At 41.1% G+C, this 27,192-nt stretch overlaps 1 protein-coding gene across 2 annotated transcripts in view; it reads right to left on the reverse strand.

Annotated features, from left to right (window-relative positions):
* Positions 1-27,192, reverse strand: part of SPNS2 (sphingolipid transporter 2) — a 162,167-nt gene that overhangs the window by 47,634 nt on the left and 87,341 nt on the right. For both annotated transcript variants that reach the window (XM_040336708.1, XM_040336709.1), the window contains exon 3: positions 12,351-12,487. In XM_040336708.1, the coding sequence (XP_040192642.1) occupies positions 12,351-12,487 (137 nt within the window). The remainder of the gene's footprint in view (positions 1-12,350; positions 12,488-27,192) is intronic.

The following is a 27,192-nucleotide window of genomic DNA, read 5'->3' on the forward strand; positions in this document are numbered from 1 at the left end:
TGTCTCTTGTAGTCTTTTTTAGCCCCCCCCCCCCTTATTTTGTTATTACACTTCTTGTTGCATTGTAGTGTTGAAATGCTGACAATGACCCCTCCTCTTTATATTTTTTAAAGGCAATTTTTTTCTCTTTAAAGAGGAACTGCAGGCTGCTCACATAATTTGTAATAAAAACATCTTTGCCATTCTGAAGCTTTCCTCAAACCACTTTGCACATTATTTTATATATACGGTGATTCTGTACTTACCAAATATGCTGCAGAAATCTTCCTCCACTAAGCCTGACTTCAGCCATTTTAACTGTGGGCAGCTAAAGCTGCTGCCTGTTTACTTCCTGGATTTACACAGACCCACGCCTCCAGCTCTGCAGCTCTCATTGGCCCTCTCATGACTCACCCCCTCCTTTCCTGGCAAACCCTCACGAGAGTGAAAGAGGAGGCTGTGCATGATTTCATAAGCCTAGGCTAATGACCAGACAAGAATCAGGAAGTGGGCTGTATAAGGTATTTACTGGCAGAAAAAAATGTTTTACAATCCAAAGTTAAAACAAGGGCAGAAGATTTAATAGATGGAAAATTGAAAAAATTACTGAAGGTCTGCTTTTGTAAGACTTTTTAAGTTACGGTTCAGCCACCCAGGTTTAACCTTCGCTTTTCTATATTTATTGCCCATTGAAATGCACTGTGTGATACCTTCGTTTAATATGTTCCTAAACATTCCCATTTTTCTTCCGTTCATTGTTTCTAGAAATCAGTCCCAATTGATGTCTTGTAGTATTGAGCACAGTTCAGAAAAGTATGCTCATTTGAAATTTAGTGTTCTTGTGCTACCCTCGTGACTCCTTTTCCTAGGATTTACGCTAATCCAGGGACGTAAGCCAGAGGTCAGGTTCAGGAGAGAGAGCAGAGTCGTGCGGAAGTCCGGGTCAAACAAGGCAAGTACAGTGACAGAAAGTTCAGGCAGGAGCTGACAACAAACCAACAACCTGTCATGAGACAGGGGCTGGTTTAAATAGGCCGATCAGGCCTCTGATTGGTTCTGGGGGGGTGCGCGCCCATGCATGCGCCGTACCGCCGGACCGGCATGCGCCGTTCGCGCACGGGCATGCGCTGGAGTGCTGTTCCAACGCGCATGTGCGCCATTCGGTGGCTGGCAAGGCTGGCTCCCTGACACCTTCCCTGTCCTTCCGATACTAGGAATACCCCTGGATATTTGCCAGCCAGTCCTGTAAGCTGTCAAACCAAGTTTCTGTTATTCCCACAAAGTCTAATGCCGCGTACACACGATTATTTTTGGGCATGAAAAAAACTCAGTTTTTCAAAAACGTCATTTAAAATGATCGTGTGTGGGCTCCACATAATTTTTTAGGTTCTGAAAAATGACCAAAAAAAAAATTCGAACATGCTGCATTTTTTAAGTCGTTTTAAACTATGTAGTTTTTCGGGTTGTAAAAAATGATCGTGTGTGGGCTAAAACAACGTAAAAAACCCACGCATGCTCAGAAGCAAGTTATGAAATGGGAGCTCTCGTTCTGGTAAAACTACCGTTCATAATGAAGTAAGCACATTCATCACGCTGTAACAGACAAAAAAGCGCGAATCGTCTTTTACTAACACGGAATCAGCTAAAGCAGCCCAAAGGTGAATGGAACTTCCCCTTTATGGTGCCGTTGTACGTGTTGTACGTCACCCCACTTTGCTAGATCATTTTTTTAAAACATAGTTGAAAAACGTCATTTTTTTTCATGCTGAAAAATGATCGTGTGTACGTGGCATAAGTGCTCCTCGTGTAATAGCAGCTCCGTTTTGTTAGCTAGGCTCCTGGCATTTGTGTATACACCTCTCAGTACTGTATGAGTACATATTAATTTCTCCTTATGTTTTCTCAGGCTTTGTTTTTTGATTTGTCCACACATTCACCCCGGGATTAGATGTTACGGCTATATTAACACTACAAATTCCACTATTACCCTCTGTCCTTTGCTCACTGCTGGCTATCCCTTCCCCGGTACCCTTCTCCCTAACACCTAGTTTAAAAGCCCCTCCAACTTCATGGCCATCTTTCTTTCCACTAGAGCTGCACTCTCCAAATTAGGGGCAAACTGTCCCTACTAAAGAGCCGGTAACTGACTGAATAGTCAGCCCAGTTCTCCAGGAACCCAAACCCCTCCTTCCTACACCAGTTCCTCAGCCACTTGTTCAGTTTCCTAGGCTCCTTCAGCCTCTCTGGTGTGGCTTGAGGCACAGGTAGTATTTCTAAGAATACTACCTTGGAGGTCCTTCTCTTCAAGCTATTCCCAAAGTCCCTGAAATCCTTATTTAGGACTCTCCACATTCCTCTCATTTTGTCCTTGGCGCCAACGTGTACCATGACAGATGGATCCTCCTCAGCTCCACCCAATAATCTGTCCATCTGATCAGTGACGTGCCGAACCCGAGCGCCCGGTAAACAGCATACCATTTGACGACCATGGTCTTTGTGGCAGATTGTTCTCTCTGCCCTTCTAATAACTGAGTCCCCTATCCCCCACCGTGCAACTTGGCATATTTGTTTGGGGGTACCAACTCAGGACTGGCCTCCCTAGTGCTCTTCCCTCTACCCCCCTTCTAAATGTCACCCAGCTACCTACCTCTGGCTCCTGTGCCTCCATATCTCCACCCTCCTCTACACTGGCCCCCGCACAGCTTTCGAGAGCCGATCACGACAGTTCATCTGATATTATCCAATGGGACAAGCACGAAAAAATTTCTTGTACAATACCAGATTGTACACACTTTGTTTAATCAGTACAGTTGTCGTTCAAAAATACAATACAAATACACTACAACACATTACATCACTTCGGAATTTTTATTCTATCGTACGAGAATTTTCATAACTTTAGTAAACTCTTTATATTCTAAAGGAGATTAGCATGCCAAAAAAAAATGGACGTTAGGGTCATTGGAAGTTATTAACAACTTATTTATGCAAAAGGAAATCATTGCAAGCAGCATTTTAAAGGGGTGGTTCACCCTAAAAAACTACTTTTTCTTATTCCACTGCCCCCCCACATTACAATCCGATTAAGGCTCTTATTATTTTTTTCATGCTGTACATACCTTAGTACAGCATATTCACCCGTGCATCCGGGTTGCGAGTCCCGCGGGAGTGGGCGTTCCTCACATGCTGGTGATTGACGTTTTGCCCAAAAACGAGCCCCCCCCGTCGCGTAAGCCGCGTCACGGTTGGCGAAAGGAGCCGAACGGCGAGTCGGCGCTATACTGCGCATGCGCATCGCCGTTCGTCTCCTTTTCGCCAATCGTGACGCGGCATACGCGACGGGGGGAGCTTATTTTTGGGCAAAACGTCAATCACCAGCATGCGAGGAACGCCCACTCCCACGGGACTCACAACCCGGATGCACGGGTGAATATGCTGTACTAAGGTATGTACAGCATGAAAAAAATAATAAGAGCCTTAATCGGATTGTAATGTGGGGGGGCAGTGGAATTAGAAAAAGTAGTTTTTAGGGTGAACCACCGCTTTAAATGGTTCGCTTACCTGCAATTTCATAAGTTGGTGACTGTATCTCTTTAAAATATTTACTACAATGCACCAATGCTCTCCTGTATTATGGGCTTAGTGGAATGCTGATTGCCTGCCTTAATATATTCTTAGCATATAAGCATATATTTGTGATGTCTACATTTTAAAAAGTCTGGTTAATGAAGAGTAAATAAGAGACATTTCTACTGAATATTGTAATACTTCAAATGACTTGTAAACTAGACAGATGTGGAGCTGTCACATTTAAAAGCTTGTTAGCTTTTGTGACGAAGACTCTGGTCACTGCACACCATTAAAAAGTCTTGGTATGTCTTTTGTTTTCATCTTGTGTCCTTTAGGCAATTCACTTTGTTTGTATTATTTACGCAGTCTGCATGAGAATAGATACCTCCTTTGTAGGACTGCATGCCAATATTTGTCTGTATTCTAAAGGCAGTAATTTTAGGCAATCTCTCAATACCAGTCATCTCATCAAGCACAAGAAAACTACAGGGAACACTACTGCAGTTTAGAAACACATCTAATGCTATAAAGGTCTTTTACATGTCAGGATTAAGCATCTTCTAATGCCGCGTACACACGATCAGGCTTTTGCCTGGCCAAATCACATCGGCATTCCGACGGAATTCCATCGAAAAAAAAAAAAGAACATGTTTCATATCTAAACTCCGATGTAATTGATCGGAATTTCCGATGAAAAACCTCAGATGGGGCTACACACGATTGGAAAATCCAATGTAAAAAGTCCATCGAAAATTCTGATCGTTTGTACGGGGCATAAGTCTGCTGCTATGATTATCAAATTCTGATCATGGATAAGGGTTGCAAGTTACATAACGCCCAGTGCCCACTTTATATCCTCATCTGAGGCAGAAAACACAAAAAACTTCTTTATACTAGGTTGCCTTGAGGTAGAGGCTCAAGCAAAATCATTTAGCATGTTTCTTATTGTTATCCTTTTTCTAAACAGTAGCATACTATTATGCCACTCTAAAGCTAGCCATAAAGAAGTAAAATTGTGTTTGAAATTCCAAAAAATTGCTCATCATAACATTCTTTTTTGCCAATGTTGTCAACTGAAAGCCCTTAAAATTTCATCCAGACCTGCTACTTAAATACAATCCCAAATGTATTAAACAGTTTTTTTTTGTACCTAGTGCATGCACATTATCATAAGTACAATATTTCCCAAAAGGTTAAAACTTTGTTCAGATAAGAAGCTCATCCTACAACCTTCTTGTCACTATGGTTCAAAATGATCGTTGCTTTGATCCCACTATCCAGTAGAAAATTGAACGAACGTTCTGAAAAGAAAGATTTTTTTAAACAAAATTCTACAGATGTACAGCTAGTCTAAATAAATCTGAGCTAAAGGTTATCGTTATCTCAAATAATGATTCTCAGAATCACACACTGCTAAGCTCATCTTGTGAATCCTGTTATTGTAGAAGGAGTGTGTGGATAAGAACATCAAAAGGAGGATCTCAGTATGGAAATAGAGGATGTCAGAAGCAAGACTACTGTCTCTAGCCTCTGATTGAATGCTAAACAAAAGCATTACATTAAAACCTAGTACACACCACTAGTTTTGGGTTGAACCAAAAAAAAACTGCCATCTGTCAGACCGGCCAAACTCACGGGCTGAATATTGGCCATTTTTTATTGACCAACATTCGGCCTGTGTGTTATAGGTTTTAGCATGACACAAGGAAGATAGATGGTACAAGAGTCCATACTTTGTGTGCACATTTTTTTCATACAAATTGCAGACACCGCTCATTAAGGTCAGGGCATGTGTTTTCTACATAGGCTCTACAGGTACTCCAAATTTCCCACTATAAATTAGTTTGAGCCAATAAAAGGTTAGGTACAAAAGAATTACAAGATATTTAGATAGATATTTTGTACTGTAGACATGTGGCCAATAGATCTAGCAGTTATAGCGCAAAAATAAGAATAAACATTTCTATTTAGTTATTTAATGTGTCATGGTGAGGAATGCAGTCTTCACAGTCTACAATTTTATTAACTAGCATGCAATATCGCAGCACATGGGTCCTGAGTTCAATCCTCATTTCCCCCCAGATTGTGTAGGTTTATTCCCAGTGCTCTTATTACTGCCTACAGTTCTCAAATCGAATGGGCTTCAACCAAAATCTGGCCCTATAGTGACCCTGGTGTATAACTGAATAAGAGTTCCTTCCAAGGTAGAAGCTGATACCACTGATCAAGGTGCTTAGTAAGGTGTTAAAAATACAAATTAATAATTACTGCTTTAGCAGTGTCCCTAGATAATAGTTTAAACCTTTACTAACTGTAATAACTTTAGTAACTGTAACATTAATATAGTCCAGCCAATCACATTCAGTATATAACAAGGTAAAAAAATAAAATAGATGATCAGGACATTAAACTTCCTGAGCACAGGAATATCCTATAGACTTGTTCAAGTTTGTTTTTATTTTGCTGCTGTAGTTACTGTATTTATGTCTTCCTTACACCAAAGATTCTGTAAATTGACACAGTGAGAAAATGTGCCTTTTCTGTTAATGTGATTCACTAGGAAAACAACTCTCTGCTCAATGAGGATATTAAATTGGGACATTTAGGGAAAATACAGTCTGCGAACATTCACAGTGAATGGAAAATGAGAAGTTGGCCATGCAGTCAGAGCCTTTTCTGGAGTGTGATTGGTGTAAAACAGGAGTGTCATAAACAGTCAGAGACAAAAATAAAACATACGGCAACACATCTTTTTATCTATCTATCTATCTATCTATCTATCTATCTATCTATCTATCTATCTATCTATCTATCTATCTATCTATCTATCTATCTATCTATCCCAAGGGCTCATTCAGATGGGTGCTGGGACTCTTACTCCATCCTGAGCCACCTTTTGCTGCATTGTACATCTACCTTGGTGCTGTATGCAGGCAGCCCATAGAAGTGGATGCAGATGAGTAGCTGCGCTTGGATCTGTACACCAGCTACCGCTTGCATGCAAAATTTTGACATGCTAAGCAGACCAATTTTGTCTGCATAGCCACTATGTCAGCATACACTTCTATGGGCTGCCTGCATACAGGTGGATGCACAATTAAGCAAAATGATGGATGATGCCTAGCTTGCTTTAAACATGATTACAATCACAAAATTCTTGGAGAGTATAGGGCTAGGGCGCTGTGTAAAATCTACAAAAAAGCGAAATTCAATAATTTGCAAATCTCATAAACCCATATTTTATTCACACTAGAAAATAGAAAACATATGAAATGTTTAAACTGAGAAAATTTACAATTTTAAGAAAAAAACATAAGGTAATTTTGAAATTTATGGCAGCAACTAACTAGATTAATTGGCAACAAGTAAGTAACATGATTGGGTATATATATAAAAAAAAAGCATCCTACAGAGACAGAGAATGTCACTTTAATAATATGGTTTATACCAGAATCAGGGCCGGTACAAGGAAGGAGCGGAAGGGGCGAGTGCCCAGGGCGCTACCATTTCGTACAGGAGGGGGGCGCAGTTCTGACACACAAGCAGCCGCTAGACCAGTACACTTGTGTTTGTCATAGACAGCGCGGGCAGCAGCAGTGGCATTGTACAAACTGTGTGCCGACTGGCTGCCGAGTGCGCTCCTGGCTCCCTTTCCTGTGTGTTTACTACCCCCCTATGGAGGATTCAGTTGGTGCATTCCAGCGGCGTAAGCCGCGTGATGTCACGGCCGGAGGCGAGGTGAGAGAGGGAGGACTCGTCTCGGAGCACTGTGCAGGGAGCTGTGTCGGCGCTTGCAAGGACTAGTCTTATCACGAGGAGCCTGCCTACAGTGCCTAGGAACCTAGCAGTGTACTACTGCAAAGAACACTACTGAAGTCTAAACCTGTGTAAAAAGTAAGCAAATAATAAGCAAATAATGAAATGGCTGTATTGGGGGGGGGGGGGAGGCTGACTGAGGTGACCATCACTTTTTTAATAAAAAATGGCAGTTAAAAAAAAAAATTGTGTTATTTTGAGCCACGCTGGCCTTCTCTGACTAAAAAAAAAAAAAAATTGCAGCCTCACTATGCCACCAAACGCAGCCACTGTGCCATCACATGCAGCCACTGTGCCCATCAAACACAGCCACTGTGCCATCAATTGTCGCCACTGTGCCCATCAAACGCAGCCACTGTGCCCATCAAACACAGCCACTGTGCCCATCACACGCAGCCACTTTGCCCATCACACGCAGCCACTGTGCCCATCACACGCAGCCACTGTGCCATCAAACAAAGCCACTGTAACCATCATTTGTTGCCAGTAAGCCCCATCAATTGCCACCACTGTGCTAATCAATTGCCGCCAGTGTGCTGCCAGTTTGCCCCATCAATTGCCACCAGTGTGCTGGTGAAGGAGGCTGACTGAGGTGACCAGCACTTCGTTAATAAAAAATGGCAGATAAAAAAAAAGTGTTTGTGTTATTTTGAGCCATGCTTGCCTTCTCTGACTAGCAAAAAAAAAGAACATCAATTGCAGCCTCACTATGCCACCAAACCCAGCCACTGTGCCATCACATGCAGCCACTGTGTCAACACACACAGCCACTGTGCCATCAATTGTCGCCACTGTGCCCATCAAATGCAGCCACTGTGCCAATCAAACGCAGCCACTGTGCCTATCACACGCAGCCACTGTGCCCATCAAACACAGCCACTGTGCCAACACACACAACCACTGTAACCATCAATTGTTGCCAGTTTGCCCCATCAATTGCTGCCAGTGTGCCCATCAATTGCCGCCAGTGTGCTGCCAGTTTGTCCCATCAATTGCAATCAGTGTGCAGCCAGTTTGCCCCATCAATTGCCGCCAGTGTGCTGCCAGTTTGCCCCCATCAATTGCCGCCACTGTGCCCATCAATTGCCGCCAGTGTGCCCATCAATTGCACACTGGCGGCACATTGGCGGCAATTGATGGGCACACTGGCAGCACACTGGCGGCAATTGATGGGGCAAACTGGCAACAATTGTAACCATCAATTGTTGCCAGTTTGCCCCATCAATTGTCAAGATGTCATTGGTAGGCCACATTCTGGTATATTTCTTGACATTTTAGAAGTAATAAGCCATCACAACATGTCATTGAAAGAAAAAATAGAAACACATCGGAGGCGCACCGTCAGTTACTTCTCCTATAAAATTCAAAATGAATTTATCAGTTTATTGGCCAACACAGTTCGCTCTACCAGTTTATTAAGGATAAAGGAGGCAAAGTTTTTTTCATTGCTTTTTGATTGTACTCCAGACATCTCCCATCATGAGCAAATGAGTGAAATTATACGCTATGTCACTGTTGTTAAAGGGAAGGTGACAATAGAAGAGAGCTTTATAGATTTTATTTCTAAAAAAGAGAAAACTGGAAGTGGTCTAGCCTCAGAAAATTATTAACAAGTTAAAAACCGATGGAATTAACCTTAAGGATGCAAGGGGTCAAGACTATGATAATGCAGCTAACATGGCTGGCAAATACAATGGTGTGCAGGCAAGAATTCTGCAAGAAAATCAACATGCAAGATATGTTCCATGTGCAGCCCGTAGCCTAAACCTGGCAGGGGTACATGCAGCTTCCGTGAGTCCAGAAGTTAAAACCTTTTTTGGAACTGTTCAAAGAATGTTTACATTTTTCTTCAGTTCCACATCCCGCTGGGAAACCCTAACAAAACTTGTAAAGACAACTCTAAAGGGTCATACAGATACTTGATGGTCTTCAAGAGCAAATGCAATAAAAGCTTTATTTACACAGATCACCGATGTATGTGAAGCTCTTACGGACATTATAGAAAACTCGTCAAATCCCGAATCCGTATCAACATCCGAAAGTCTTTTGCTGCAGGTTAATTATCGTTTTTTGTGTACGTTGTTTGTGTGGAACAGAATCTTGAATCAGGTCGATCGAGTAAACCAAGCTATCCAGGCCAAAGGGATTTCCATACTACAGGCATCTCATATGATTGATGGCTTAAGACGCACTTTTCAAGAAATGCGTAATATGGATGTCCAGGAAATATTTTATTATGCTGCAGAAGTATGTGAAAAACTTCAGATTCCTGCAACATTTCCACCAAAGAGGCAAAGAAAACCTAAAACCAGACCCTTATACGAGTCCCAAGATGCTCAGGTCAAGCTGAGTGAAGAAGACCGTTTTAGAATTGACTTTAACCAGGTTTTTGATGTTCTCATCGCTGACATGACATGGAAGTCACAAACACTAATGGAAACATCCCAGGACTTTGAGTTTGCAGTTTGCCATCTTCGCCCTGGGCACCAAATGGCCTTGTCCCAGCACTGACCAGAATGCTTGACTTCTTCATGTAGCTTATCCCTATTCTGCCTTTAAGTTATACCACATACTAGCTACTGAGATCATTAATCTAACAGGTAAAAATGCTAACTGCATAAGAGTTTTTCTCTGATGAAGGGGTATGGCCCCGAAACATGTCAGTACAATGAATATACTTTTATTAACTGGTCCTGTGACCCTAGTGAGTGATCAAAGCCACCCAGACGGTTTGAATCTCAGCTGGTTCAGCAGGGACCGGCCGAGATTCGAACCATGTATGGGCAGGCTCATTGTAGCCAAGTTGGTCGTTCGATCAACTTGGGTACTATCTGCCTGTCAGATTTATAATGTGATTATTGGCTGCGGGTATAGCCGCTAGCAATGTGTGTTCCACTAGAAGGGATGGCTCCCTGTGCACACCCCCCCCCCCGCCACCGCCAGGAGAACACAATAACTCCGCAGGTGGAATTCCCCCATCAACACCACAGGTTGCAGGAAAGAAAATCGCTCCATTTATTGCCAGCACAAGCCACTTAATTATAAGTGTAATTTTATTATTTCGATTTATTAAAAAAAAAAAATTCTACACTATCCAGCGCACTTTATTGTCGCTCATTACTTCAATTACTTCCTGGGAGAGCTAAACGAGGTCAAGCAATCAGATTTGAATGTGCATGGTCTTCGTTAGACCATTCCTTAATAAAAATGACAAATCTGACATTGTCCTACCTTGAGAAAGTCAGTTCAGAATAAGGAAGAATGCATAACTGGCATTGTAGAACATTACACATAAGCTACACAGTAAAACATATAGCCCCAGTAATTCTCCATATTCCAGCAGAAAGACACATCAGCATTGGGAGCGCCAGAACACATGCAGCTGGAATGTGAGTGAACACTGTCATTAAAAATAAGCTTTAGAATGGCTGTGACATTGAATGTTCTAGTAAATCTCAAGAGGAATGTGGCACCTCTCACGTTGCAGCCTTGTAATTTTCTCAAGCTATTATGTCATAATTACAACAAAAGAGAAACTGACAGGTTGAAACAAAAGTCTGAGCTTCTGCCATGTAAAAACGGTATTGGAATGACAATATGACACAATTAAGACTCTGTGATGCCGTGTGGCACTTCTCTGAGACCAGTCTAAGGAGCTGCATGGCTTTCAGTATTATCTTGTCTGGACAGCAGACTTATTAGTGTCCAGGAATGTGACATGCCTTTACCATTGAATTATCTGTATCAATATGTAGTATATGATATACTACAATACTAGTCTTCATAGAATGTAATGGTTCATATATTCTAGAATAAAAATGAAGAGAAACGTCACTACACATGGGATTCTGGGGTACGGTGAGTGTGTAAATAAATATCTGGGGCCCCTTTGCATTTGCCCTACTTGTAATACTGATGTCACTGTGAGGCTTATTTACTAAAGTTGGAGAGTGCAAAATCAGGCTCACTTCTGCATAGAAACCAACCAGCTTCTATGTTTCATTGCCAAAGCCTAACTGAACAAGCTGAGGTTGGAAACTGATTGGGTTCTGTACAGAAATTAGCCTGATTTTGCACACTCCAGCTTTGGTAAAAAACAAAACCCTGTGAGTTTTACCATGTCAGTAAATGCTAAACCCATATAAATCTATGGAAAACCTGCAAAACATGCATAAAAGACACACAGACCAAGATATCCGGGGAGTAATTGGACCGGGTCCAAAATTACGTAGTAGCCCAGAGGAAAAAAAAACCATGACTGTGAGTAATATTTACATATTAGGTTTAACTCAACCATTTTATCTAATCTACAGTTAGGTGGACTGTCATGAAAAAAATGCTGCTCCCTTACGCAACCTAAAGCTGAAGTTGTGACCTGTAACATTGTGAGGAAACACTTTATTGGGGCATTAGTTAGGTAATAAAAGGGTTTTTCTAATTATGTGTACCCCACTGGTGGCTGTTGATTCTTTCTTGACAAATGTCACTTACAGCCTCGGGAGGTGATGTCTGACAGTCAGGGCAACATGCCAATACAATAGCTTTCATTGAGGCACCATTATAATACTATGGAAGATCTGGGATACATAGATAGCCCTTTAATCAAAATACTATATTATTTCTATAGTAGCTTGTATATACTACAAAAACTGATTTTTTTTTATAAAAATTACATGTACGGTAATTTATACCTTTCCTATTTTGGAAAATAACAAAATAGCAGTTTGCAACTATTGTTTGAAGTATTCTGTGTAACAGTTTCCTTTGTTAGCCATATGATCACCTGAATAGTTCTCAGAAAAAAATATATGAATTACCTAATGCTTGTGAGATACAGTTCATGTAGCACTCATAATGCTCCATGTAATATAAAAACGCAGTGTGGGCAACAAGAAATTAAACTCTGTTATGTGTCCCAGGCATAATGCATCTCCACTATCTCGGGCATTCTCTCTCTAACACTCTGCAATCCATTCATGTATTACCTGCTTGGGGATGAAGGAACTTGAGAAGGTGACTGCTGACCAGAAGAATATCCCACAGCTCAGGATCACTTTTCTGTTGAAGCGGTCTCCTAAGTAACCAAATATCGGAGCGGCCACCATGAAACTGCATATGAAAACTGCCAAAACAAAAAAGTAAGAGTTACTGATTGATGTATATAGATCTCAGAGGAAATAACTATGGTTAATACATGTAACTACAGGGCCAAATAAATAAAGTTAGAGACACATACCTACACACAAGGAAAAAGAGCATGAGCATTAATGTGAGTGAGCTGCCTAGTGCAGAGTGCAGAAACATCTTGTTTTATAGTAATCATTGCAATTCCAGCAACATATAGACTAGTCTTTCTCAGCCTTTTTACCACTGATGAACCATTGAAGTAATTATCAAGTCTTAGGGAACCCTTGCTAAAAAGGATTATACCTACAGCTCATACTACAATTAGGTGATCAACAAGTTTTAGAAAGTTTTAAATAAAAGACGTATATGTTGTATACCAATCCTATTTGACACGCAGGGCACCCACGTCTAACATAAATAGGATCCAGTGCCGCTTTTTTCTGTCATCTGCCATTTTTTTTTATTGAATAAATGTTTTATTGACACTGCTTATACTCATGTGATGTATGTAGTATATATGCTCTGTCATTTTATTTTGTGAATATGCTGTGAACAAGGCTGTATACCGAAACGCGTTAGCTGTTTTTAAACTTGACCTACATATAGCAAATAAAGATTTTCAATGGGATTCTGGAGTTGCCGGCTACATCTTTCTTGGAGCTGCTTATTCAATGGCTGGAGGCCATTAGAGCCAGAGCACTCAGTGAAGGATGCCTTCCTTTATCCATGAGGTGTGTTCCCTATTGTGAGCACTGTCTTTGTGCTTTGCCTTCCATATAATTTGGTTACAAAGAGACAGAACTCAAAGTACCCACAGAAATCAGAATTAGCAGGGTTGGCCATTAAATAATCAAATTTCAATGAAAGTTTGTATTTGTATACGCTTAAGGGTGCACATAGATGTTACAGGTCATTCAGAACATTTATATATGAAGGCACAATCCGACCACCCACATGCGAAACACTCACAATATTACTATCTGAAGCCTGTATGGTTTTAAAGTGGGCAGATAATTGAAAGCTGATTTACAATTGGTTATTTAATTTGGGGAATGCCTTTGTTTTTGAAACATTAATACATTTTTTGAAATATATGGTTTGGGCCAGCTTTAATTAGAATACTTTTATAGCAGTATAGGTAAACTTCAATTTTTAGCCCTGGACTCTGCCAAGTTAAAACTATGCACTTGTTTTTCATGAAGTGTCCCACAGACCTTTGCTGCCTCGGTTGCAGATTACCGATTGCTACATAAAGTCTCATCATTAAATATGTGTAGCACCCTCTTAGGTAGGTGCTAGAAGAGAGTATAGATTTAGAATTTTCTACTTACCAGGAAGATGTCAGGTAAAACTTGGAGTGCTCTCTGCCTACCAGGGAGCAGAATCTATTGGTTGGGTCTGTTCATTGTGCTCAGGTGCAGCTCAGCTTGTTTGACTGTCTCTCACTGGCCAAATAGGGAGACATACTGGACAGTGGGAGGAAACCTCACAAATGAGTGCTCAGGCTTTGTTACAGTCCTGGCAATTGGCAGAGGAAATGTGCTGCATTGCATGATGGGATACTGTATTAAAGCCCCGGGCACATGTGTTTAGAGTTAGTTAAGCCGGGGGAACAGAGTCCAAGATGGAGGGGGTGACTACCCTCTCCTTCGTGGAGGTGGTCATGCGGCCCTGGGTGGTCAAACCCAGGGGTCTAGAGGCTGAACCCTGAAGCTGAAGAGAAGCTGAACCCTGAAGTCCTGCAGAGCTGACTGGAAGGGAGACACCAGAAAGTATCTGATTCTGCCTATTGTGAGTACAGATCTGTGTATTTGGGGCCGAGTGAGGGCCACCCCCTTCAGCTAGAAGAGCCAGTGGACGGGTATCAGTAATAGAGATGCTAGAGAGTATCCTGAAGATAACATAGTACATGAAGTCTGCTGCTAGTGAGAGCAAGAAGACTTAATTCCTCCACACATGTGGCTGTATGGTTAAAGCAGTGTGACTGCTTCCACAAGTAATCCGGTGGGGTCAAGTGAGAGTTGTCCTTATCCATTGTGAATAGTTCCAGTTGGAGTATCCCACTAATCCCTTTTCCCATGCAAGTTTCAAAATAAAATACAAAAACACAAATACCCTGGACTGGTCATTGAGTAACGATCTAGCGGGTGTAAGGATGGGACCAAAGTTGAAACCCCCTAGCAACCAAGTGGGAACCCTTAGTACCCAGCTGCTGGTAACCAGAGAGAGGCCTAAGAAGTGAACACTCAGCAAGCCCTATGGGAACAGTGCTACATATGTATCAGAAATTGCTAAACTGTCCACACAATCTTCTTTTTAAGAGTAATCGAAAACTAGGTAGTGGGAGGACCAACCTAAATGGACAGAAATTGAGCAGATGACATATTACATATATATGATCAGTCAGACATTCATCATAGATGGTATACAGATCACTCCTCTAGCTACAGCTCTGTTGTTGTTGGATGTGCCCCTTTTTTCCAGTTAATGAATCCCATTCATGCTGCAACAATAGCAGTTTAAATTTTGCTTCTACAATCTTCATCACGTAATGTAAAATCCAACAGGGAGAATGACATCCCCTTGTTCCCTGGAGAAATGCTGCCTGTGGTTTGACTGATCCATTAACGGGAATTGTTTGGACAGTGACAACAAGCACAACAAGAAAAATCTATGAGGAAATCAGATACAGATACAGAAAATTTAGCGAATTAAGGCAAATACATACAGTATATGGTGCTACAAAGGTGGAAACACTTTCTATTCTATATGATTTTCATTGGCCCTAACAATTACCAACCCCAAACAAATCTGAAACCTATTATCCCCTGTCTATATCAGGGTAACCAAACATATGCCATAACATCATTAAAAATGTATAAAACATTTTTTCCCCCCAAATTCCTTCCTCTCATGTTTAAGCCTCTGCTAGGTTTGCAAATATTGACTGGTTATTATGCACAGCAAAAAAATGTTTTCCCACACTTCTTAAAACAATGCCATATAAATTGCCAATCTTAGAAAAAACGAATTTGCTCTCTTTGGCTTCCAGTATTGGTGTGACTAGCCTTACCAGTAAAAATAGATCATTCCTCATCATAAGCAGCATGCTTTGTCTTCTGATCTCATGTGACCACAATGAAGCACCTGCTAATGTGCACAGCTAAGGCAATCTCATTTTGACCTCCTACATCTAGCAGTGTGCTGTCTATCCAGTCTACCCCTATGATGTTTATCTGTTAATTTTCCTCCAATTACACGTACCTTTTAAACAAACTTGGAAGTTTACATGAAACCTAAAAAGCTAGTATAACTACTTTTAATGAAAATTTTTTGATGCAGATAAAGACGCCAAGCTATACTATAGACAATGGATCTACACTTACGTAGACAAAACATGGTGTTAAAACAGGTACAATGTTTATGTAAAGCACCAGCTCAGTATTTTATGGCTTGTGATAAAAAGTCCACTCCAGAAGACAAAAGAGTGATTTTTCTTTCTTTTGACAGCCCACACTGCGTAGCTGTGATAACATTTGTACTGTCAACATAATAGACTAGAGGGGTACTATTTAAGTTCCTACATAAAATATACAGTTACAGCTTTGTCCTTTTAAGTGTGTTTATATTAGAGTTATGATATACAGCAGATCAGTGTTTTCTGAGTTGAATTCTTTTATGTATTACTGTACAATATCAGGTTATTGCCAAATAACCCCTGCTGTATCTCGTATATATTATTCTGTATTTTTATCGCTTGCACCTTGCAGTTCACCTGACAGTTGTTCCTGGCAGTTTAGCACTGTTAGCTACCCTTGGAAAATGTTGGCCTGTCATACAAATCAATCAGACCTGTTCATATTTCTGTGCTGATGTTCAGTGTATTAAATAAAGCTTAGCCTTAATTTTACCTCAATGTGGATTTTGGGGGGCAAAAGAAATTAAGGTTTATGCATTAAACTCGCATGGAGTCTTTTTTTTACTATAAACACAATTTACCATATGACCCCTAAGAACAATAAATAGGCATGCAGTAAAATGTAATTAAAGCACTACACAATACCGAATGCACTTAATATGTGATAAAAACACATGGAACTGTCCACATTTTACAATGCATGATATAAATTCAATATCTATAATTATCTCTATGAAACCCCTTTAATTACTGAAGTTTACCTGCAGGATTTTTTTTGGTATCATTATTATTATTATTATTACCGTATTATACAGGATTTATACAGCTCCAAAAGTTTGCACAGCATTTTACAACGTTAGGGCAGACAGTACAGTTACAATACAATTCGATACAGGAGGAATCAGAGGACCCTGTTTGTTAGAACTTACAATCTAATAGGGAGGGTCAAGTGATGCAAAAAGGTAATAACCGTGGGGATGAGCTGATGAAGAAAATGAAAGTACAGTTGTTAGGTGGAGGTGGGATAGGCTTCTCTGAAGAGAAACGTTTTCAGGGATTGCCTAAAAGTGGACCGAGGTTTGGAGATAGTCTGACAGATTGGGGTAGAGAATTCCAAAGGATGGGAGGAGGTGACGAGGAAGCTAGAGAGCAGGTCTTGGGAGGAATGAAGAGAACAATTTGGTTGGTATTTTGAGACTAGGTTAGTAATGTAGCTGAGGGCAGACTTGTGGATAGCTTTGTAAGTTATTGTTAGTATTTTGAATTTTATTAGGCTGGCAATGAGGGGTAGCAAACGCTGAGTGTTTTGTAAGGTGGATGAGTCTGGTAGCAGCACTCATGATGCACTGAAGGGAGGATAACGTATTTAAAGGTAAGCCAATGAAGAGGGAGTTTCAGTTGTCAAGTCGAGAGATAACCAGGGAGTGAATCAGGTGAATTTTGTGGTCTAATTGGTTAGGAAGGGAAGTATTTTGGAGATGTTGGGGAGATTGAGGCGACAAGCTTTGGAAAGTGATTGGATGTGGGGCCGAAAGGAGAGTTCAGAGTCAAGGATAACACCTAGCACCCCAGCATGCGGGGATGGATGGGTGGGTGGTTGTGCTGTTACTCTTGACAGAGAAGACAGGGGAAGGAGCATGCGGGGGAGGAAATATTATGAGCTTGGTTTTGGACAAGTTGAGTTTAAGGAAGTGGTGTGACATCGAGAGTCAGAAAGTGTAAGTTAATGATGTGTGAGGAGAATGATGGAGTGAGTTGAGGGGTGGAGAGAGAAAATTGGGCATAGAAATCATATTGAAAGCCATGGGACAGGAAGTAGGTGTAGATTGAAAATATGAGGGGTTCAAGTACAGAACCTTGGGGGACCCTAATGGAGAAAGGAAGATGAGTGAAGGAAGTAGAATTGCAAGTGACACTTAAGGTGCAGTGGGATAGGTAGGATGAGAGCCAGGGAAGAGCACAGTCACAGAGACCAATGGGGTAAGGTTTTATGAAGAGGAGGGGGTGGCAGCACCAATCAAAGTGCAGAATAAAGTATAAACAAGTTTAATAATGTAGTAATCACCTCACAAAGGTAAGGAGTAGGACACAAGGTGCACGTGGGTCTCTTCCGTCCTTGCAGGCAGGCTGATGTGATCAAAAGTCCCAACCGCTCCGGTGGCATCTGAGACTGGAGGAGATCAGCTAGGCGGGGTGGGAGAGGTCATCCATGCATCGGCTGTGTCAGGCAGGGGGCGTGGCTGAGCTTGCGTTCGGAGCATACATGCTCCTTCATCAGGCATGGGGGTGGCCATCTTTGGTGAGGTTTTTATAGAGGAGAGAGGGGCGGTCCATAGAGATTTTCATATCTTTGCATTATCTTATTGTAAGCATATCAAGCTGGACACTTTTCTAATATAGCTTGTTTTAGATTGTATATCATGTACATGTAGTTGTCTTGCTGCATAATTCTGTTCCGAGAATGGTGCATTTCATGGGAGACTGCAGGCATAGGATCGCTGAGCCTTGCTGTTAAATGGACAGCCCCTCTCTACCCTATAAAAAACCTCACCAAAGATGGTCGCCCCCCATCCTGAGGAAGGAGCATGCTCCGAATGCAAGCTCAGCCACGCTCCCTGCCTGACACAGCTGATGCATGGATGACGTCTCACCTCCAGCCTAGCTGATCTCCTCAAGCTTCGGAGCCTCGGATGCCAATGGAGCGGCCGGCACTGTCGATCACCTTAGCCTGCCTGTATGGACGGATAAGGCCCACGTGCACCTTGTGTCCTACAGGCCTTTTATACTCTTTACCTATGTGAGTTGACTACATTATTAAACTTGTTTATACTTTATGCTGCACTTAGATGGGCACTGCTCTCTCCCTTTTTCTCTCACTGTTTACAGAGTCTCCTTCCACTCTGACAGCTGGCTGCCAGTATCTACAGTGCATGGACTATTGCTACCATGGATTCCCCTGGGACATCATTGACCTAAAACTGTCCTTTGTTTTATAGAATTCTCTGGGACTCTATTGGTTTTAACTTTGACCTAATAATATACCCATGTTTCTTCACATAACTTTCTCCCTAGACTTTCCCAGTTGGGCACCAAGCGTTCCAAATATACCCCTCTCAAGCCGAAAGGTCCAGAAGTAAGAGTACAGAATTGTGTTCACTGCCTTTTGCTGTGATTTATTACTTCTAAAAGAATGTTAATCTTTTATTGTGAGTTTAATATGAACTATACCTATTGAACCTTAGGCCCTGTACAGACGAGAGGATCTATCCGCTGGGATTGATCCGCGGATCAGTTCCAGCAGATAGATCCGGTCGTGTGTAGGCCCGAGCGGACAATTTTCGGCGGATAAAAATCCAGCCGACGGATTCCCAGCGGATAAAAATTTTGTAGCATGCTACAAAATCTATCCGCTGGGATCCAGTCCAGCGGACTGATCCGGTCGTCTGTACAGACTCACCGGATCAGTCCGTCCGCTCCCATCCCTCGCATGCGTCGTAATGATTAGACGCATACGTGGAAGTGTTTACCTTCCAGCGTCGTTTTCCGCACGGATTTTGATCCGATGGTGTGTACAAGCCATCGGATCAAAACCTGGAGGAGGAATGTCCGCTGGAAACGGTCCGGCGGACCGTTTCCAGCAGATAACCCCTCGTCTGTACGAGGCCTAAGAGATCCACCCCTAGGGATACATGTACCACTGGCTGAAAAAGACCTTATAAATGTTTAAACAAAATATTATTTTCAGATAAAAGAGCTCTTCCAGGGAGAGCTGCTTTAGTATAGAAGAAATTGTAATCCGTTCCAGGTCTGTTACAATTCAAGGATTGTTAGCACACATGGTGGCAAATACTTAATTGTTATTATTCAAAAGATTTCGAGACAGGCACATGCAGTTACTGGTGTTGATTTACAAAAGGCAAGTAGACTGTTCACTTTAAAAGTGCATTTGCACTCTGCAAGGAGATTTGTCCTAGAGGCCAGTGAATGAGATGACACTCTTCTGACTTTCATCATCCAGTCATGTGCAAGAAAAAAATATATTTTTTTTCCTTTTCTTGTTTTCTTTGCACGATTAGTTATTCTTTGCAAAGTAAAGTTTCACCATATTTAGTAGGCTCTGGGGATAATTCCCTTGAAGAGCCAATGGCTCCCACTGCAATCACTGCAGCCTATGAGAGGATTACATTCAAGTGCCCCTGCAGATGGGCAATGCACTGGATCGAGATAGAAATATAGTATAAAGGGTGGTGAGGTGGTGAAACAGCCAGTCGGACATTTTTTACCTTAAAGCAGGGGATGCATTAAGGCAAAAAATGTCTAGCCTTTACAACCACTTTAATCGCATTGTTGAAGATATATATATATATTCTGTATATCATGTCAAGACTCTTTTGTTTGGCCCACAGGTGCCAGTAGACAGATATTGCAGAACATTTATCCCAACTGGACAGGACCTTCACATGCTATGTAGATGCCCATCTAAATTATTTATTCACTATCGTATACAGAATACAAAGACATTTTAGACATTTGTGCACTGCCCTGTGGCAACAGTTTGGGGAAGGCTCTTTCTTCATGACTGTGCCCCTGTGTACAAAGCCAGGCCTATAAAGACTTGACTAGTGTGGGGTGGATGAACCTGCGAGCCCTTTAGTGAGCACTGACCTCAGCAATAATGAACACCTCAAGGATGATCTGGAATGCCGACAGTGAGCCAGGCCTTCCTACCCAACAGTAGTACGCAAAGAGTCCTATATGGCTGAATGAGCACAAATTCACACAAAAACACTAAGATTGTATTGAAAGCGTGTAGAGGAGATGCTTTTAATTATTTTTTTTGTTTATTTTATTAAACCTTAATTATTCCAACTTTTTTTTTTTTTTTTTTTTACTTTGCTGAGCCAGTGGCAGCCACTGGTAATACCCTTGGTTTTGGAATAAGCTGTTCAACAATCTCAAACAGGTGTTATGGTCAGGTGTCCACAAATGTTTGGCTATATAGTGCATGTCTTTGGGTCTTACCCAACATCCGCTGACCAAGTCAGTTTCCCCTGTTCAAAATAACAGACATTCAAATGCAGCTGAAGCACACTTTTTTATTTCTACAGCCGCTGCTGTCTGCAGTCTGTAGGTATCTTAGACTACTGTAAGCTTCCGTCGATCCTTGTATAAAATCTTATTATTTCAAATAAGCTTTACTAAATGTATTTCTAGAGGCAGATGGTGATTCCATTTCCAGTTCAGCATATCAAGTCTATTTCGGAAAAACCCTGGCAGCATATTCTGAAAAGAAGTTCAATTACAGTGGCTCTCCAAAGTAATCAAAAGACAGCTATCTAATCTTGTAACCAAGGACTGGAACATTTTAAACAATTAACACCTGCCGGGAAGGATTTTTATGAGGCCTCAGCCATCATCGGCAAAATTGGAACTTATTTCAAGGAAAACAGCCAAATAAATGTGATACCACAGCCATGTCCAACATTTACAAACCTGTGACACATACAGTGAGGGAAAAAAAGTATTTGATCCCCTGCTGATTTTGTACATTTGCCTACTGACAAAGAAATGATCAGTCTATCATTGGTAGTTTTTTTAACAGTGAGAGACAGAATGGCAACAAACATATCCATATGTTATGAATTGATTTGCATTTTAATGAGTGAAATAAGTATTTGACCCCTTCACAAAACATGACTTAGTACTTGGTGTTCATTTGTTCCAGGTCACTGACCCTGTATCCAAGGACAGCCAGACTTTAGACACTTCCAAACGAAAGACAGTAATGTTCTAGGAACAGGTATCATTTACAATATTCCTGTTATTTATAGTCCCGGTAAATAGGAAAGTAAAGCGCATACACTTCAGTTACTTACACATAGGAGAAATGTTTTCTGTTTTTCACAGCAGCTTTGGGAACATACTTTTTCCATTGGACTGCTAGGTACATTCTAAACAGGGTTCACTGTAGAGACGTTTCACCACTTCCCATCCAGCATATAATTGTCCATCCTGGACAAGAAGTGGTTATACCAGGATGGTGTATATGCAGCTGCAGCCATAATCCTGGTCCAATGTTTCAACCAGCAATAGTTTTTTTGTAAAAGTGATTTGAGCCGACCTACAGCCTGCCAATCACTTTTACTGGACTCAGAAGAGGTCCCCTCCTCCCATCGCTGTTCCCAGGCTCTCTCATGCCACTGGGGAGCCTGGGACCGGCTACACACAGAGGAGAGGGAGGAACATTTATTTATTTTCATGCACATATGTCCATGCACAAAGGAAAACACGTAGGTCCTGCATGCACATGTACATGGTGATTGAGATACCTCTGCAAACGTCAGAGAGCAATAAATCTTCCAGAGCTCACATTTAACTCTAAACTGGTAACCTGTGAAGACTTTTAAAGCGTCGTCTATGTCTATTTTTAGGTTAGTTTCAGGATTTTTGGGGAGTTCTATGTAATTTTCTAGAACATGTTACATATATGTGTGAAATATTAAAATTGGGCCAGACGACAAGTGGTTAAAGAGGTTGTAAACCTCCTAAAAACAAAAAACAATAAAACCTGCAAGACAAAGGCATAATGAGCTAGTAGTATGCAGCGCATACTGGCTCATTATGAAATACTTACCTTAGAACGATACCCTGCAGTGCCACTGCACTTCGCTCCCATGGGCGTCATCTTTCCCGAAGTTACTTCCGGGTTCATGGGCTACGGCGCTGTGATTGACGATGAACTGCGATGACGTCACTCCCGTGTGGGTGCCGCCGGTCATAGCATGGGTCCTGAAGAAATGACACGAGCAGTGCGCATGCGCCGATGACGACGGCGGCAGCGTATATAGTAAATATCTCCTAAACGGTGCAAGTTTAGGAGATATTTACAGTTCATACAGGTAAGCCTTACTATAGGCTTACCTGTAGGTACAATTAAAGAGGAAGACTGTATTTCCTCTTTAATGTGTTCCATTTCAAGGGCAATAAAGGCAAGTGCAAAATGCACCATAAGGACAACATAATTTCACTTGTCAGAAAAATATCTGATGTTTATTAGATCTCATATATATCTTGGCATGAACACAAACAGGTCTGCATGAAAATGACTTTAGCAAGTATAGTAGAAAAACCAGCTGAGTAGCATCCTACTGTCATGTATATACACATTGAATGCAGACATGTATTCAGCAATGCAAAACATCATTAATTAAGTGTTTGGCCTGGTGCCAGAACAAGCAGATAATTACATGTCCAAATTGTTCAGGGATCTTATTGTTTAATAATTGTACCCAATGAGAGGATTATACCATTTATAAACACCATGGCATACACACTAACTGCAGGAAGAGTGCATAAGAAAGATTACAGGGGGCAGAACAATGCCTTTTAAACTGTTTGCAGAATTCATGATTTCACAATATGAAAATGATAATGATAATTATTTCATGATTTCACAATATAATCATGAAGGAACTATGGAAGAGGACCAGAGGGAAGATTTTAGGTGTTTTTGAAAGCTTGTATCGCAAAATATATTGACATTTACATGAAAGGTATTGCCTACATTTTTACTTTACCGCCAATTTCACAATATGCGGGTATAATTGAAAAGAAGTGCCTAACAGCACAACTTTAATGAGTTTACAGGATTTTCTATGTGGGTCTTGGAGAGAGAAGGGCTTGTTACAAGTGAGCATATTTGATAGTTATAGTGATTCAGGGACCTGACCTTGGTTTATCTTAATTCTACAATGAGGTACAGTAGTCACGGTTTAAACCAAAGTCACCTTTTATCGTTTTAGTAAAACTTGACTTAATCATGTAAAAAGTATCTCAATGGTCCACCTCTAAGGCCTCGTACACACGATAGGATAGCCAGAGGACAACAGTCTGAAGGACTATTGTCCTAGGTTAACCTATGAAGCTGACTGATGATCCGTCGTGCGTACACACCATCAGTTAAAAAAAACGATCGTGTCAGAACGCGGTGACGTAAAACACAACGACGTGCTGAAAAAAACTAAGTTCAATGCTTCCAAGCATGCGTCGACTTGATTCTGAGCATGCGCGGGTTTTTAACCGATGCTTTTGCATACTAACGATCGGTTTTGACCTATGGGTTATCAGTCCATATGTTAAATTTTAAAGCAAGTTCTCATTTTTTTAACCTAAGGTTAAATAACCGATCGGTTTGGACTGATGAAAACGGTCCTTCAGACCGTTGTCCTCTGGCTATCCTATAGTGTGTACGAGGCCTAAATGCACAAGCTACTCATCCCTGTAAGGGATTCTATCCAGGGTTCTGGTCTGGGTGCCCTCAATGCCCCCTTCTTCACCCTCCCTTTTCCTCTCTTTTTCTATCCTCTCCTAATTTTCCTTTTCACCTCCTGATATGGAGGCTTCTTTACTTATTTTTTCAATCTTTTCTTTCAAAGATATAGAAAAGTACTCTGGGCGGTGATTTGTATGCCACCTTACTTCTCTCCAGACAGTTATTGATCACCTTCACAACCATAGCTTAAAGTTTTGCATACTTAAAAACTCTTGTAATGTTTAAATGACTCAAATTATGAATGGCTATGCCTTTGACATGTAACTATGTTGCATGCTTCTTTACATCTGCTACTCAGAAACTTGATGTTTAAATTATTCAATTTTATCAATAACTATACCCTTGACAGGTAACTTTGTAATGGGCATATTACTCTGCTTCTTTATATTCGTGTTAGTATTTTGCAAAAGCTACATTTTTGAAATTTTCAATAAAAATCTATTGAAGGTGAAAAAGTATCTCAACGAAGAACTGTTTGTGATGCCTATAGAGACAATTATCTTCATACTTAAGTTTATCATCAGCCAATTCAGCCAGCTTTGGTAGCAATGCTGATGTCTATGGATAGCATCTGATCATTCTCAGGGGGACTAGTAATGGCAAGGTTAAGCATTAGCATGACTAATAAATACAAAGTCTGCCATAGATTTATTATGGTGAACCATGTTTTCAAAAGGGCCTTGGCGAACAATATCACATAGTTTGCATATTTTCCCATTTCCTGCATGAACAAAGACTTTATAAAATAGATTTTTCCACTGCTACTTTACAGGTACAGTTATTGAGCCAGTGCCTGGGTGTGTTCTAGGATACATAGCAGACAAAAATACATTGCATGTGAACTCAGAGAACCTATCCCTCCCTTCAGTCCGGTCCTCTCTGTACTGATTCCCCAGACACTGAGGATATCCTGAAAGGATGCTCAGAGCAGATGAGTCAGCAACTTGTAATGGCCACACTGGGGAACTCACAAAGTCCTTTGCATAGGGAAATACATTTAATCATGGCCTGCTTTACATGAAAGGAAAAGTTAACGATAATGATGCTTTGAACTGTAAAAATAAGCACTGAAAAACAGAATTAATGTTTTTTTATTGTTTTGTTTAACATTGGCACGCAGTGAAAAATATCACAAATCAAATGACTTTGGCTAATTAGGTAAAGGGGAAAAAATATATTTTACAGAAAGGAACTCCAGGCAATATAATAATAAACTAGTAAAGTGAAAACCTTTTTGGGTTTGCTTATACAATGAGTTTTCTTCTGCTATGCTGTGGGCATCATTAAAGATTATGTTTTGTATTGGTCAAATTTAACCACTTGCTGACCACCCTATAGCAGTTTTACTGCTACAGAGTGGCAGCTGTGCGCAGGATCACATAAATATACGTGATCCTGCACTTCCGCCTGCAGGGGATGCGTGTGCTGCCGTCTCGCCGATTCTGCTGTGATTATTCAATAAAAAGGCAGAGTTCCGTTCTGATAGGGGGAAGGGATGGACTCTGTGTTCCTGCAGTGACTCAAATCCATATCTACCCTAGTAAAAGCAGCACACATAGTAAACACAAACACTGGCTAGGCACACATTTAACCCTTTAATAGCCCTAGATGTTTAACCCCTTCCCAGCTAGTGTCATTAGTACAGTGACATATTTTTTAGCACTGATCACTGTATTAGTGTCACTGGTTCCCGCAAAGTTTTAAAAGTGTCAGTTAGTGTCCGATTGTCCACCGCAATATCGCAGTCCCACTTTAGGTTGCTGATCAATGCCATTACTAGTATAAAATAAATAAATAAATAAAAATTCCAGTATATATTCCATAGTTTGTATACACTATAACGTTCACGTGAACCAATCAATATTCGCTGATTGGGATTTTTTTTACCAAAAACATGTAGCAGAATACATATCAGCCTAAATTTATTAAGAAATTCAATTTAATTAATACAACTGAAAGAAAGCTCTATTTGTGGGGAAAAAAAGTCATACATTTTATTTGGGTATAGCGTTGCATGACCACTCAATTGTCAGTTAAAGTAATGCAGTGCTGTATTGCAAAAAGTCAAGGGGATAAATCTTTCCATGGTCTAGTGCAGGGGTCTCCAAACTTTTAAAACAAAGGGCCAGTCTACTATCCTTCAGACTTTGGGAGGGCCGGATTGTGGCCAGCAGGGGTAGAAAATGTCCTGAGCCCAGCATTAGTGAGAATAAATATGGCCTCGGGGTAGGTGGTCAGTAGGAGGAGTAGTGCCCCATTATTGGTATTAGTAGGAGGAATAGTATTCCATGATTGGTATCAGTGGAAAACACAGTGCCCCATTGTTGGTGTCAGTGAGAGGAATAGTGTCCCAAGGGCCGGATAAAGGCTAGCTAAGGGCCATATCTGGCCCTCAGGCCGCAGTTTGGAGACCCCTGGTCTAGTGGTTAAGATAAAGTGATATAAAAACAAAGAAACAAAAATTTTATGTCTCAGGCCTCGTACACACGACCGAGAATCTCGTCGTAAATGAAACGTCGTTTTCCTCGACGAGGTTCTTGTCAGGCTTGTCAAGAATCTTGTCAAGATTTCTTTGCATACACACTGTCAAGACAAAATCTCATCGTTCTCCAACGTGGTGACATACAACACGTACGGCAGCACTATAAAGGGGACGTTCGATTCCACTGGCACAACCCTTGGGGCTGCATTTGCTAATCTCATGTTACTGCTTGTTAAGTAAAAGTTTGGTAAGAGACGATTTGCACTTTTCAGTCTGTTACAGCGTGACAAATGTGCTATCTTCATTACGAATGCTACTTTTACCGAACGTGCGCTCCCGTCTCATACTTTATTCTGAGCATGCGCGGGTTTCTAAGCATACACACAAATGTGTTTCTCGTTGAAAACCAGCCCGACGAGAAAAACGATGCGGAAATCGAGACTCCCATCGAGTAAAAAGAGAACATGT

This window comes from Rana temporaria, chromosome 2 (assembly GCF_905171775.1).
Source record: "Rana temporaria chromosome 2, aRanTem1.1, whole genome shotgun sequence".
Taxonomy (NCBI): domain Eukaryota; kingdom Metazoa; phylum Chordata; class Amphibia; order Anura; family Ranidae; genus Rana; species Rana temporaria.